At 42.9% G+C, this 16,478-nt stretch overlaps 1 protein-coding gene across 1 annotated transcript; it reads left to right on the top strand.

The window, feature by feature from the left end:
- The first annotated feature begins 8,900 nt into the window (after positions 1 to 8,900).
- Positions 8,901 to 10,814, top strand: pgam2 (phosphoglycerate mutase 2 (muscle)). The gene is made up of 3 exons (XM_028973081.1): positions 8,901 to 9,446; positions 9,553 to 9,733; positions 10,364 to 10,814. Exons 1-3 carry the CDS (start codon positions 9,030 to 9,032, stop codon positions 10,531 to 10,533), a joined length of 768 nt encoding a protein of 255 aa, XP_028828914.1. The 5' UTR covers positions 8,901 to 9,029; the 3' UTR covers positions 10,534 to 10,814.
- The last annotated feature ends 5,664 nt before the right edge of the window (positions 10,815 to 16,478 follow it).

Here is a 16,478-nt window from a genome sequence, read left to right as displayed (position 1 = left end):
TTCCTGTGTCTGTTTTCATCTCACATCTCTGTCTACACAGAACTGAGAACCTTGGAACTGGACTCCAGATTTACATTCTTATCATACCACTGATTACAAAAGAAAATGGCTGTTTTTCTCATATTCATGATAAGTTTGATCGATCAGATTGTTTAAGTACTGATAAGTTTGATCGATCAGATTGTTTATGCAAATTTCCAGCTCCACACATATGTAGGGTAGAGACATCTGTTTTTGCATGGAAGGACAGTTGCTCACTTAGAGGGTGTAATTATACAAAAATGTTACCATATCATACCAAATGCCATTCAAAATGAAAGAGATTAGTTACATTAGTTACCTATGCTTTCTCAGTTTTTTATTTTTAATAAATTTGTCAAAACCTCAATTAAACTTTTTTCACTTTGTAATTATGGGGTGTTGTGTGTATAGAAATCTGAGGAAAAAAATAATTCATTTTGGAATAAGGCTGTAACATAACAAAATGTGGAAAAACTCATTTATATTTAAGGTATTTTGCAGACGCACTTATCCAGAGCGACTTACAACATGCTTTCAAGTTACCATCGATGAAGAGATCAATTCTGGTTCACTAGGACCCCCCAACCATGAATACAATCTTTTTATTCACTATGTTGTAGTTTCTATACATAAGTCAGACAATAAGAAGGTTAAAGTTCCTCTAAATATTCTCTAAAGAGGAAGGTCTTGAGCTGCCGTTTGAAGTTCATTCCACCACCGAGGGGCCAAGACGGAGAAGAGTCTAGATGAGTGTTTTCCTTTTACCTTCAGATATGGAGGGACCAGGCGAGCAGTACTGGAGGCTCGGAGTATACGAGGTGCAGTGCGAGGTGTAATAAGGGCTGTGAGGTAGGATGGGGCGACTCCATGTTTGGCTTTGTCGGCCAGAATTAGTATTTAGAATCTGATGCGAGCTGCTGCTGGGAGCCAGTGGAGGGAGCATAGCAGAGGGGTGGTGTGGGAGAATTTGGGAAGTGATGTGCTGTGAACACTTTCCGGATGCACTGTATATGCTTTTTCCCTGTGCATTCCATACATTAAAATGCTCAAACTGAACAAGAGCTTTACAGCGTAATGCTGTAGTATTCTGTGGGGCAGGGCGCAGTCAGTGGGCTCATCTGTCAGTAAAGACAACTGATATATTTACGTTTGCTATAGAAAGAACAAAACGCACAGTTTGCTAATGAGGAATTGTTGAACATTTTCACAGTTTTGGATACTTAGTCTTTTTTTTCTCTTCTGTATTGTAATGTTTGAGTTGGACCAAACAATTCAGAATTTGGTACTTTTGTGGCCAACTGTGCTTTATAACATTTTATGGGGTGGTTTGAACATAGTTTGTACATTATACCGCCTAAAAGTTGAATAAAAACGACTAGTGCTGTATTGGATTTATGACTACTCCTTTTTTTTACATCAAGTAATTGAAAGTAACTAATAACTTTTACTCAAAGTAAATTGTAAATTAATTTAGATTTTTTAGTAGATTTTTAGATGGGTACTTTTACTTGAGTGGAATATACTTTTACTTTATTAAATTTTTACAGTACTCTTTCCACCTCTGTCTTTTGGATCCAAGGAGCGAGCATGTGGGGCAGATATACACTTCCAAAAACTTGGGGTATCCACAACCACCAACTGGCTACCGCTTATTTATTGCATGGCAAAAAAACATGGAAACATTTTTGCATTTGTTACTGCCAGCAAAAGTTTTCTCCTACCATCCTAACAGTGATGACGCATCCCCTTCTTCGTACACCTTTCCACCAGCCTCCCCTTGCTCCTCAACACCTTCCTCGATAGCAACAGACTGCGGACATTCCCCAATGGTGACAACCACCAGGGTGTGTCTCCAGATATCTTCGCCAAAGGGCTCCAAGTGACACTTCACTGCCTCTTTGTAACACTCTGAGAGCAGATTATCCGTCGGTAAAACCAGGAGGGAGGACTGCGGCCCCGACGGGCACCGCAGCAGACTCGGCACCAGCTCCCGTTTAAAGAAATCCTTCCACCATCCACACGTGTCAACTAACGTTACCTTCGTGCCACTTGCAGTGCCCTGTCTCGACTGAACATCCTGTCCTCAGAACAGCGTTTATAAATGTGGTCTTCCCCATTCCATCCCAACACCACCACATGAAGATCCGGACACGAGTTCAGGAGACTGTCCGATATAAATGTGTTAATATTTATTTATTATTATTATAAAATGCTTCAGGTGTCAACAATGGTAGAATACTTGCTCTTGAACAACCAGCAACAATACTAAACCGATTGCAGCCACCAGTTACATTTAATTTCAGCTTTATATCATTCATATAATTTATATAAATATATAATTTCAGCGCTTAAGGAAGCGGCCCTGGCATCAGAAGGTTGCTGGTTTGAGTCCCGATCCGTGTCACTTTCATGGTGGCTTTTCATCAAATTTAATTTCCGTTATAATGACTTTTTTTTTTATTCTAACACAAGTGTAACGTAACAAACACCAATAACAGATTACCAACAATACAACGGTCTGACTACTGCACAAGCACGATGTTTTACATTTATGGCGTTTATCAGATGGCCTTATCCAGAGCGACTTACAATCAGTAGTTACAGGGACAGTCCCCCCCTGGAGACACTCAGGGTTAAGTGTCTTGCTCAGGGACACAATGGTAGTAAGTGGGGTTTGAACCTGGGTCTTATGGTTTATAGGCGAGTGTGTTACCCACTAGGCTACTACCACTTTATATAAAGTGCAGTTAAATTGTGCGTAAAATTTATTGTGATTAAAACACATTCTCAGCATATACAAGTCATGCAGGTAACACAGGTGAATGCAAACCATTTAATGCTCACAGCACACATGCAGTGGTGGAATCAGAAGGTTGCTGGTTTGAATCCAGAACTGCCAAGGTGCCACCGAGGTGCTTCTTATCTTAAAAAAAAGTACATTTCCCACTTGTTGGACTAATAAAGGATCATATTTATCATATTTCACTGAGGTGCCACTGACGCGTCACAGAATGATTTAAAAACGACTTACAAAGTCTCCACTAGCTTGCTGGATCGGGCTGCTTCTGAACGAAACCCAAACGTGCAGTTCAGCCCATAGAGCAGTGTTGCCAAATCTGCTTGTTATAAGCGAAATGAGTGATGTAGTGACTTTTTCCTTATGTCTGTATTGTTAACAAGAGTAAAACATTAAATCATCAATTATTCAGAGATATGTAAATAACTAGTAAATATATTTTATAATGTTATATTTGCATTTTTTTGTTTATTAGTAGGCCTCAATGGTTTCTGCACATGGTACAAATACTGGATTTGGAATAACTGCTACATCCTGAGGATTTAATACATTAATTAATCTATGATCTGCTGAAAGTCAAAACGGCATACTTCGAACATTAATGTTTATGGTGTATTGTACAGTGCCATTCATACCCCTTGATTTTTTCACATTTTGTCATCTTACAAATGTATTCTATTAAAGTTTTATCTTATGTGTATTGAAAACTGTGAAGGAAACTGTAAGTTCTGTTGAAAAAGTTAAACAAAAAAGTGGTCCCTTTACCCTGATCCCCCTAAATACAAAAAAATTAAACCACTAAACAGTCAACCGCTGTATAATTTGATGTCAGTTTAAATACATCTGTTCTGTGAAGAGAACATCAGTGAACAAACAGCATCATGAAGAAACACACCAGGCAGTTGTGGAGAAGATTAAAGAAGGGTTGGGTTATAAAAGGTTAGCCAAAGCTTTGAACATCTGAAGGGTAACTTCTCAGATCATCACAAAGTATTGCACTCCTGCAAACCTGGTGGCCCACCAGGTGGCACCATATCACTGTGAAATAATTTGAGCACTAAACATGAAAAACCATACTTGTTGGTAAGGATCATTTTATGTCGAAGGAAAGAAAAAGTGAGAATCCCTTGTAACTTAGCTTTTAGCTATTAATGGATACATGAATGAATGAATGACAAGAATTAACTATAAAATACAATATACCTATGCATCACATGGTATAGTTTTATTAAAGTCTATAATTAGATCAGAAGCAGAAGACGTCAACAAAATCCTGAAGTCAATACATCAACTGCACCGATTGAAAATGTAGACCTAGGAAGTGAGTCAATGTCAATGCTCTGTTAGCAGCTTCCTCCATGTCCTTTTTCTTCCTGTCACACTTGTGGCTTTGGGGTCCTCCAGATCCCTGTGCTGGTCCGGAGTTTTTTGGTGTCAAGGTTGTCTGTCCTTACCCCAAAAACGTGTGTTGTTGATTGTATTTCAGTAATCCTATCGTGTCTACTCCTCGCCGGGTCTGTGTATGTTTGTCTGACAGTATTGATGTACAGTATAGGCCAAAAGTTTGGACACATCTTCTCATTCAATGTGTTTTCTTCATTTTCATGACCATTTACGCTGGTAGATTCTCACTGAAGGCATCAAAACTATGAATGAACACATGTGGAGTTATGTACTTAACAAAAAAAGGTGAAATAACTGAAAACATGTTTTATATTCTAGTTTCTTCAAAATAGCCGCCCTTTGCTCTGATTACTGCTTTGCACACTCTTGGCATTCTCTCGATGAGCTTCAAGAGGTTGTCACCTGAAATGCTTTTCCAACAGTATTGAAGGAGTTCCCAGAGGTGTTTAGCACTTGTTGGTCCAGCTCACCCCAAACCATCTCGATCGGGTTCAGGTCCGGTGACTGTGGAGGTCAGGTCTCCACTTTTTGTTAAGTACATAACTCCACATGTGTTCATTCATAGTTTTGATGCCTTCAGTGAGAACCTACCCATGTACATGGTCATGAAAATAAAGAAAACATATTGAATGAGGTGTGTCCAAACTTTCTGCCACGACGATCACCTTCGCCCTCTGACACTTCCATTTTTGTCCAGATATCTGACCATGGCCTCAGTCTGCTGTATTAATATCTGAACATATTTGACCCCTTGGGGTGAGTTCTTGCCGCATCCACATGAGAACACTTGTATTTAAATTGGGATTTGCAGTTTCTGAAAACCTGCGTCCACACGGGACGAGCGTTATTGGATATGATGTCCACAGGGAGACACAGAGAGGTTCCTCTCCTCTAGTTCTCCTCCAGTCTTGTCTTTTCTTTAGAAATGTGCATCGTAGAGAGGTTTTTTTGTAGCTGCTGCAGCACAACCATGAACACTTGGGGTTATAGGCCGGATGGAGGTTGGGCTGATATGTCAGCGTTTTCACCAAAGAAAAGACGCTTTTCCATCCACATGAATAAGCGGAAAAGAGAAATTCACTCTGGAACTGGTTTTAGAAAATAATTGTTCCAGGTCCCCCAAAACGCTGCTTCCGTATGGATGCAAGGCCATATCAGACTTTTCACACTCCTGCCCCCCAGAAAAAGATACTGCAGCCTCTGAGCCAGAGTCTCAACACCCCACTTCCCCCAAGATCATCCACATAACTCACGGTGAGCACCCTGCACCCACACATCTCTCACCACTATATACACTAATACACCCCTAAAGTGATATATTATCATAAATGTCCACCTGGTTTGTCTGGACCTGCACTATATTATGGGTTATGGATGTGATATATTACAATATATCTTTTTGCACTGTGAACCCCTGAAGCTTCCCACCCTCATCTCTCAGTGTGTTTGTATATGGTGAGATGACAATAAAGTTACCTTTGAAATCTGTTCCCACAGTTCTCTGTGATTCCCTGCAAGGCCTCCCCTTCGCTTTCAGTGTGATCCTCTATGGAACAGCACCATGGTGTGTCTCCACACGCTTTCTCTCAGAAGTTCCATGTGATCAACAACCCTTCTCTGTTCCTTTAGAGAATGGACATGTCTACATGAATTACCTGGAGGGTGGCATTTGGACAAAGCCTCAAGAAGCTCAGATTTGTCGTTTTTTTTTTTTTTCAACTTCTCCCTCTGCAGACCCATCCCATGATGACAATCCTCAAAGAACGAAAGAACACTGCTCCTAACAAATGAGAAGAAGCACGACTCACTCACTCAGAATAGATTTGGTTTTATGTAATGGGCTTACCTTCTGTTCTTTTGTGCCTATTTTTGACTAGGTGCTTCTTCTATATCAACTTTAGTCTGTTTGCTGGACTAACCCGGTCCAGCAGCTTTTGAACATCTGAGCTTGCTCTCGAAGATTTCTTCTGATGCAGTAAATCACGCACCAGCTTCTGGTGCACCAGGGAAAGGGCCATAGATAAGAGGCAAGATGTTAGGGGACATCCCAGATCATTTTAGGTCATTAGTTTTCTAATTGCAAGTTGACGTCACTTTTCCATGGTACAAACATGCCTCGTCTTCATTCACTTTTGAAACCAGGCATGTTGCATTAACACCACACCACAGACCGAGGGTGATTTAAGTGACAATAATGATGCTACATCTGTAATGAGCTTCAGCATCTTATGCACAAATTATGGGGCCACCTACTAAGATCTAAAACTAAAAGGAAATCACTTCAACTTACAACCTCAAGAACATTAGTGAGGTAGAAAGTGAGCTCAAGACAAATGATGAAAAGTCCTAAAATGAGAACGTTGGTTGATAGAGAACTGCTTCTTCTGGCTCAGTCATTCATGTGCCACATGATATTCCTAATTAACCACTACGGCACGGCCCGGTTTAAGTTTTAGTTCCAGACTGCTTACATTCTCGGATCATTCCTTCCGAGGGCCCAGGGTTGGACAGCAAGTAGGAGGTGCTAGAGGAGGAGGAGACGTGGGCCGGAGGCGAGTAGTGGAGGCGGAAGGAGGAGAGAGGAGCAGCATGGCTGGAGTAGACCGTGCGGGAGGTGCGGGGCCGCGGCATCGCCCTAGGCGTGCTCTCCACATGCCAGCGCTTGTAGGAGGACGAGTAATAGGGGTCGAACCCGATGCTCATGGCTGCAGGATTGGATGAGCTGCTCAGAAACTGAGTCCCTCTCTCCCTCTGCTGCGGTCCTGCTCAGCTCTGAGCTGCTGCTGCTCATCACCTGGCTCTTATAGTGCGAGAGGAGCTCTGACGCAAGTGCCTGCCTCCTCCGATTATGCAGGATCAATAGTGGGAGGAGTAAGTGAGACTGGAGAGACCCAAAGAGCATCTACAGAGAAATGTTTCTGACTCCTTACAATTACTAATAGAAATATACAAGACAAAGCTCCAAGGTTGTCCATAAAAATGAAACGCAGCTTATTTGGAGCAAGCATCATCCTTTAAAACGTATAAAAAAAGAATCCTTATTGGTCTAGAGGAAAAGAGGAAGTTTTTGTTTCCCTGCAGATTTCGAAGAGTGGTGAAGCCCTCCCTCTGCTGGTTGAAAGGAGACTTTATCTGCATCCGCTCCATCCACCCACCTTTACACTGACACACTTTAAAGCAAATATGGTGCAGTGAACATTATGTTTGATTCCTAAATTTGTCACAGGTCTGAGGGCTAACTTGTGCACTACAAAAACTTTGCTGTCACAGGATTGAACTGGATAATTTTGTTAAATAATACATCTAGGACCAACCAACCTACATTCTTGGGACACCTCTGTACTGGTGTCTATTCTATGTGTAACATTGAATGTCAGATATATTTTTTGTAAAATTAGATCTTTCAGAGACCTTGTCTGTTTTCCTTAATGTGTGCAGCGCATGTCCCAGAGGTAAAATGTGTGTAATAGCAGGCGTGGCTATTTTTGTTCAGAAAATGCTACCCTATGATCTTTTTCTCGTTTTTACTAGAGCGCTGGCTGATCCGCTGTATCCTGCTGCTGACCAATGCTTTCTCATTTGCAGAAGGTGTGTGTGTGTGTGTGTGTGTGTGTGTGTGTGCAGGGGCGGGTTCAGTGCTGATGCTGCCTCTGAAAGCCCAGTACAAGGCAGGAGGCACAATGACTCTGCATATTTGCAATTCCAAAACCAGCGGGCGGAAAACCAAAGCCAATTTCTTCAGCTAAATGTTTTGTAAGCATACATGAATGGCTGCACTGCTGCAGTATTTCATCACTTGCCCGGCATTAAAATGCATCCCAATGTTCTCTTAAGATTTTTTTTATCTCTCCCTCTTTTTGCGCAATCACCCCCCCCTTCCTCCACCCCAAAACACAATGTATTCAGGACATTAAATGTAAGAGCTGGGGCTGAGAAGGACATGTGTCTTAACAGTGAATAAGATTGGTTTAATATGACATATAATATTTCTACAATTTTCACTAAACATGATACCATTGTCTGCTCAGCCCTAGAATTAGCATTGCCAGAATTAAATAGGGAACTGACATGTCCAGTGTGCACTTTTTAAAACAAGTTTCTAGTTCTTTTTATAATTATAATTTATATATATATGTGTGTGTATATATATTTAAGTAAAGTAAACATTTTGGATCATCATTGCTTGAATCAAGTATGGGAGCGACTTCATGGTCACTATGTGCAGTGCAAGCTCTTTCTGTGAAAATGAGGAATGTGACACTATGTGAACTTTTGTGGAATTGCTGATTCATCGACACACAGAACTGAAAGATTTTATAATGAAAAGGGGCCAAAAATTGCTGAATATCATGTATCTCTCACAGAGCAGTTTGTTCTCATAAATGAATGAATCTGCATGCAGTATGGCAGTAATAATTCCCTCTTGCAACCTCCATAGATTTTGATCTTTACACTTTATTTCTGTTGGCCTCAGCCTAAAAGTCAAGTTGCTATTTTAACGGTATTCTTGACCTCTGCTCTTCCGAACCGGGACGAGTTCAGCTGGCTGTCCACACGTTGTCCCTCATTGGACGGGAGCTGCTGTCTATCAAGGACAGAGCCAATCAGCCTGGTGGAGGACAAGCCGTAGTGATCACCTATGCACGCTCACATTCCATGGTGCTATAAAAAGAGAGTGGCTTATGCTCCATGGGGCTCACCGCTTGTCAGAGTGTGTATGTGTGTGTGTGTGTGAACACAATTTTGGAAGGGGGACTGTGCTTTGTGTGCATCTGGAACAGGCATAACCACATAAAATATCATCATAATGGCTGCTGCTCATCGTTTGGTCATCGTGCGCCATGGGGAAAGTTCCTGGAACCAGGAGAACCGCTTCTGTGGCTGGTTCGACGCCGACCTGAGTGAGAAGGGATTAGAGGAAGCCAAACGTGGAGCCCAGGCTATCAAAGATGCTGGAATGAAGTTTGATGTGTGTTACACCTCGGTGCTCAAGCGTGCCATCAAGACCCTCTGGACCATCATGGAGGGCACTGACCAGATGTGGCTGCCCGTGGTGCGCTCCTGGCGCCTGAACGAGCGGCACTACGGTGGCCTCACCGGCCTCAACAAGGCAGAGACAGCCGCCAAGCACGGAGAGGAGCAGGTGAAGATCTGGAGGCGTTCCTTTGACATCCCTCCTCCTCCCATGGACAAGGACCATCCCTACCACAAGATCATCAGTGAGGTGAGAACGGGGAAAAAAAGGGAAAATGTTTGATCCTTGGTTTCCTCAAAGGCCTGTCATACTATTCCTGTCACTGATGATGCATGTCCTTCCTCCACCCCAACAGTCAAGGCGCTACAAAGGCCTGAAGGAGGGTGAGCTGCCCACATGTGAGAGTCTGAAGGACACTATCGCTCGAGCCCTGCCCTTCTGGAACGAGGTCATTGTCCCCGAGATCAAGGCTGGCAAGAATGTCATCATCGCTGCTCACGGCAACAGTCTCCGTGGCATTGTGAAGCACTTGGAGAGTAAGTATCACCACCAAAGGCATCAAAGTATCTTCTGGCTGCGAGGGACAGTAGAGCACAGAATAGAGGCGGCGCACTGTACATCTGCTCCACTGGACGTGAACGTGTACACGATACCGGCATTCGCAGATTACAAGCCGGGACAAATATAGACACAGGGTTCACACTCTGGTCCCCCAGTGAAGAAAAGGCCAGGGGTGGCTTCCTCTTACTGCCTTGACCTTTCCGCTGAAAGGTTCTGCATTCTCGAGAGGTGGCCTGTCTGGTACAGGCTACATACTATGAGAAAGGCTCTTGCTCCAAATCCGGTTTAAGGTTTAACCCAACAAACCAGATCCAGCGAATGAATGACTCGATGATGATATGCGTGTTGTGGGAGTGAAGACCTAAAACTGTTCAGAATAGTGTGTATTGGTTCTAAAACGGGGCCAATGAACACCATCATTAAAGCTTCATTTTGTGGAGCAATGCAGCAATTCATGATATTGGCTTGTACATGTCGGCAATGGTTGCAAGGGGGTCCCTGAGAATGGCTGATTATCTGCTCACACTATAGTCATTGATCTGCAGGATTTATTTTCATTTGATTGGACCAATATGGAACTCTAATCATTCCTTCTCTCTACTCAGGCATGTCTGACGCTGCCATCATGGAGCTGAACCTGCCCACTGGCATCCCCATTGTATATGAGCTGGACAAGGACCTGAAGCCCATCAAGCCCATGCAGTTCCTGGGTGATGAGGAGACGGTCCGCAAGGCCATGGAGGCCGTGGCCGCCCAGGGTAAGGTGAAGAAGTGAGCAGAAGAAGAAAACCGACTTAAGATGAAGAGACACTCTATTGCCATGGACAGACACCATTTTGTTTCAATACCCCTCCAAGCCTTGGACGACCAGTAAGGCATAAACCTTGATTAGCATCACAGTCATCAAAGTTGGATGGAAAATAAAAAATTACTCATGGCCTGGAAATGAAAACATCTGCAGGCGACAGTGGCCTTAGCACAGCTAAGCACAGCCCACTCCTGATTTTGGGGCACAATACTGTCAATACAAATAAAAGTGACCATCGTTTTTTTTTTCTTTGTGTGTACAACTCTATCCGATCCTAATTCTTTTGTTGGCCCTTTTTCTTTTATTCTTTCGTTGTCTCAGCTTCTCTCACCTGTTCCTTCCTCTCCACCTCCTCCCCGCCCGCGCTGCATTAATTCGGTGGCTTCAGCAGGATACGTGAGCGCTGTGTAAGCGCAGTCAGAGGGCACAGCAGCAGGGGGGGGGGGGGTGGGGGGTCAGCAAGTTTGCCTTGGCTGATGTCCTCTGCAGCAGGGAGTCTCCCCCTCCCTCCCACGTCCCCCAGCTTTCTGTTTCTCTCTCTCTTTTCTCTCTTATTCCCTCTCTCGCACGCCCATGAGGCCACTTTTTTTCCGGCAGGACAGAGTGGGTGGTGGCAGTCAGCCAGAGCCCCATTTAGAAGAAGCTATGTTTCACTGGCGAGTAAAGGACAGGTGTGTGTGTGTGTGTGGCTGTGTGTGTGTGTGTGTTGAGGGACAAGGGCAGAGAGAGACACAAAAAGTCAGAAGCGGATGCATAAATAGAGGGCTGTCAGGTACACTCCACCTCTGGATCAATGACACTCTAAAAATGGCTGCATTACAAGACAAATTGGAGTTTCATCGACCACTCTCACCACAGGGCCCATTCACACACACTTTCTGCACCGCATTAACTCACCACGCTGGCAAACTGATGAGTGTTAATGTTGGTCTCAAAATGTTCTTTCACAACATCACTTTCTGGGCATTAGCAAACAGTCTTTTTAGCTTTTGGTCAAGTTAGCACCTTTCCCATAGTCACATTTGTGTGTTTGTGCCATGTCAGGAGTGGTCCAAATATGGTTCATTACATCTGAATAATCCTTCATTTAATCACTCTCCGGTGCAAGAAATTTGGGTTCTGCAGTAGAAATCCATTTGCGGTTTGGTTATCTACGAATACCAAAGGTTTGGGTCCATTTCAGGCTACTTGTGAATCAACAGTGCCACCTGTCGTCTAGATGAAGAAACAATTAAAATATGTACATATGCAGGAAAGGCGTTTTAAGGGCTACACGCAAATCACAACCCCCTATAATTACTGTCCAAATATATCTTTTTTTTTATTCTTAAACTATGAATTTAAACTATGAACTATTTAATTTCAGGACAGAGTTCTTGCTGCGTGCTGATTTGTCAGTATTCTATAATCATCATGCGGGAGTCAACAGGAAGCTGACCAGCCAGAATTAAAGAAAATCTGAAGTTTGAAAATCATTTGTTAAACACAAGCACTTTTCAATTTTAGAATAGTTTGTAAATTCCTGCACGTTCCTGCATTAAACTCTTCCATCAGTCTCCATTCCACTTCCCCGCACAGCGTCATGTTTCCGCAAATACACAAGGGGGCGCTGTTTCTTCATAAATGGCCCATTCGGTTGACATAGCCCACAGTCCCCAAATATTCACGTACACGAGACTAAGTAACTCATTATATTATATTGTCTCAAAGTTGTCACTTGTTCGCACATGACATGGCACAAAAGCTTTGTCGTGACACGTAAAAGTTTGAACCCTGCACCAGTTTACGTTACGATCATGGAATCTCTACGATTCATGGAATATCTTAAATAGAGTTCAGACAGTCACTCTGGAGACACTCGGGGTTAAGTGTCCTGCTCAGGCACCCAATGGAAGTAAGTGGGGTTTCAACCCGTGACTTTCATCTAGTTCTTAGGTGGGTTAATACCACTAGGTTACTACCACTCCATAAATTGTATTTTACATTCCTAAAATACAAAGCAAACATTCATGCAATTTCACAAAGCACAGGTGGCTCCTTTAACATTAAAATATAAAGTTAAGGTGAATTGATTGTCACATGTGATACACAGCAGCACAGCACACGGGGCACACAGTGAAATTTGTCCTCTGCATTTAACCCATCACCCTGGTGAGCAGTGTGCAGCCATGACAGGCGCCCGGGGAGCAGTGTCTGGGGACGGTGCTTTGCTCAGTGGAATTCACAATTCTGTCCATATTCCTTTAATTTAGTATTAACCCATCATTTGTTTTGCAAAAGATGTCAGCAGTAAAATGTGCTATGTGTGCCAACCGTCCTTCAAGATATATTGATCTCCTCCTTTCTTCGGCTGCTCCTGTTGTCTGCACAAATGACCTGGCAAAAGTTTTATGCCCTTCCTGATGCAAGCCTCCCTTTTACATGGGCTTAGGACCGGCACCAAGAAGTACACAGTGACGTGCATTATCAGTGGCTGTTAAATTAATAATATTGATAATATATGCCAACATAAAATCATCTTAATATCTTTAAGTTAAAATTTGTATGTAAAATAACAGTATTTTATTCCCAGCATTGCATGGAGGACAGAAGCAAATTCAGAGCTTTCCAAAAAGAAAAAAATGCTAACATTTAAGTACATGTACTTAAACTAACTTGTGACTTCTTTATAGTCTGACGTGTGCAAGAAAAAATAAAACGGAGTGCACAAAATGATTGTATTCATAGTTGTGGTTCTAGTGAACCAGAACAGATTATTTCACTGAATTTAACCTGAAAGCAGGTTGCAAGTCGCTCTGGATAAGGGCGTCTGCCAAAGGCCATAAATGTAAGTAAGACGTAATCATTGTGAGATAAGGTCATCTAGATTTCCACAGAAGCTCCAGTGAAAGCTTCAGACGTGTGCTGGGTGTGTGTAACTGACTGGAAATCCACAGGATGGGCTGCATGCTGGGGATGGAGTGAGAATTTGTGCCTGAGGCACTAACCAGATTCCTGTATTCAAGCTGGGGTGTGTTTGGACAGCAGCAGGGTGCGTCTCCACTTGCCGGGCTTGGGCTTTGCTGACAAGGAGCTCCACGGCCCACTGAGCCTCAAGGGAAGAGTCTTTTTTAGTCTAAAAAATGAGTTAAATCTGACAATTGATGAAGAAGCTAGACACGGAAACTGCACTCTCGTGCTTGTTTTCAAAATTATTTTGAAAGATTGTTTGCTTAAATAAAGTTTAAAGTGTAAAAACTGGTGTGCTGTCATCCTTGTCTTTTGTACTTTTAGTTTAATCAAATTTTCTATATGTAGTTTGTATTTTTTCTGTCATTGCAGCTTCAAACAAAGCTTTTTTTCACACTTCCCCCAAGCCATGCTCTTGAAGTACTATATGCACGTCTCTGGCATCCGCTGTTTTCAACTCCCTCATGCTAAGCTCTTCTGTTGTTGTATCACCCCTCTCTTTGCCCTCAGCTCTTGCTGCATAGCGGACGTGAATTCCATTTACGACTGTTGCAATTCAAAATAAATACCAATGATACATGTTAACACTGAAATGAAGGCAACCAAGGCATCGGGTCTGAGGTTGTTTGCTTATGGATTAAACTGAATGCGGGAATTCATGGGGAATTTCTTTCTCTGAGGTAAAATGTGAGAGTAGCAATATTGGGGCAGTGGGCAGCCTAGCGGTTAAGGAAGCAGCCCTGTAATCAAGGTTGCTGGTTCAAATCCCAATCCACCAAGGTGCCACAGCGGTGCAAAGCACCGTCCCCACACGCACTGCTCCCCGGGCGCCTGTCATGGCTGCCCACTGGTCACCAAGGGTGATGGTTAAATGCAGAGGACAAGTTTCACTGTGTGCACCGTGTGCTGTGCTGCTGTGTATCACAACGACAATCACTTCACTTCATATAGTAACAACATATAGAAATTCTTACAAGCACGGGGATGGGAGGAGGCCATTTCACTCAATTTGGCACCAAAATGAAGAAGAGGAGCTCAACCTGCCAATTAGTTTGAAATAGAATGTCAGTTTGGGAACGATAATTCTGAACAGTTTAATTTTTATTTAAAACTTCCTTACTCTAACTGTAAGATACAAAAAATAAAAATAAATAAAAATAAATAATACAGGGATGTTTCAGACTAATTATGCATTGAGGCATCTTGGAAAGCATAAAGCATAAGCAATTGCAGTGGGCCCGGCAATAGGCAGGGGAGAGGATATGCTAGATCTGCGTGAACGTGTCTTCACTGCTCCTCTATCTACATGTTTAGCATCTCTATAGCCATCCAGACAGGGTGCTCCAGACCCAGACTGCCCCGTTTTGGGGATCAGAGCAGCCCCAAACGGATCACCTGTGGAGGGCATATCACAGATCACAGGCCACCCCCCTTGCAAGCCACCTGGCCTAACTGGCTGCTAAGTGGCGGCCCCAGAGAAGAGGCTTTCTCCAACAAGGGGAGTCAGGCCTGATGGGATTAAAGTGGCCCATCTCCCCCCATTGTCAAGGGCAGACGCCTGCAGACAGTCCCCAATACACAACAACCCATGACCCTAACCTCAGGCAAAACACACAATTACAGAAACAAAGAGATCATACCTTTCTGTTTAGTGCAAAATAAAATATGCAAAGAATGGCGAGGATTTGGTTGTGGAAAAAGTCTTGTTTGATTGGAAAATTCAAATGCACTGAAACCCACAGCGGTATCAGACACCTTCTTATTCTCAGCTTTAGTTGCCATGGTTTTTATCGTTTTTCGTCACAGCAGCAATACTCACCTGTCCACAGTGAAAGCCTGTGTGGCAACCAGGATGCATACAGTGCCTGTCAACAAAACACATACAAGCCTGCATACAGCATAACAGCAGCATCAGACTGTCTGCACACTTTGCACACAATAGAGGACGTCAGGCTTCCACACACACAATAAATCAGTGAATGTAACTGAATTATTAAAGAATTATGATTTGAGGACCATTTTAGAGATTCTAAAGAATGATAGGAATGGTCAAACAAATAAAAATGGGAAAGAATGAAGTGAGTGAAAAATGGCTCACAAACTATGTCTATTTGGAAAGGTTTTTAAAAATGATTACACTTTTACACATAACAGTGATCAGTAAAATGAGGCCCATATCACATTCATGTGAATATTCTTAAATGTCCAAGTGTGTCCGAAATGTAAAAATGATCAATTTCTCTGCAATGATGAAGTTTTGTTTTTATTATTTAGTTCCATGAAGTGCCATATAGTGTATATAGTGCCAGATTGAGGTATCTTGGGATTTTGGAGATGGGGGACTAACCAGTATCCTCTGGTTTATCTCTTCATGTTTTTGCATGCGTTCTGATGCACAATTGTGTTTTTCTTCCTGCCTTCCTGTTAGAGATGGAGCTGAGGTCCTTTGTCCCTCCCCAACCCCCCATCCTTCTCAACAGCAGACAGTGAGTCCCATCATATCAATGGGCCACTTCAAAGGCTGCTAATTGGGCCCTCAGCTGCTCTCACTTTTAGTTTAATAGGCACCGCCTTTGTGTTGACTCCACCCATGTAAAAGTTGCTTAAAACTCTAGGTAGCAGCTTCGGTCCAGTACTTTTTTACTCTCACTGTCTCTAGTACTGGTGGTGGGTCTTCTCTATCCAACCACAATACCTCCAACAGCTGTGGTTGTTCAATGGATTGAAATTTCCTGATCAACATCAAGAGTCCAGAGTGGAGTTACCGGACAGCCTAGCCTGAGAGGGGGGAAGCATATTACTGGTCAGTGTTTTACATGAGCATCAGTAGATATGCTACAAGTGTGTTGTTACACTCATTCTGGGTAGTGGATCAATCGCTATTGTTGGTTTCATTTCAGACAGAAGGAATCACGTCCACTATGGCAGGACCAGCTGATTCTTATCACCAGGGCAATATCAGG

This window comes from Denticeps clupeoides, chromosome 3 (assembly GCF_900700375.1).
Source record: "Denticeps clupeoides chromosome 3, fDenClu1.1, whole genome shotgun sequence".
NCBI classification, from domain to species: Eukaryota; Metazoa; Chordata; class Actinopteri; order Clupeiformes; family Denticipitidae; genus Denticeps; species Denticeps clupeoides.
This window is presented reverse-complemented; position numbering and strand designations above follow the sequence as displayed.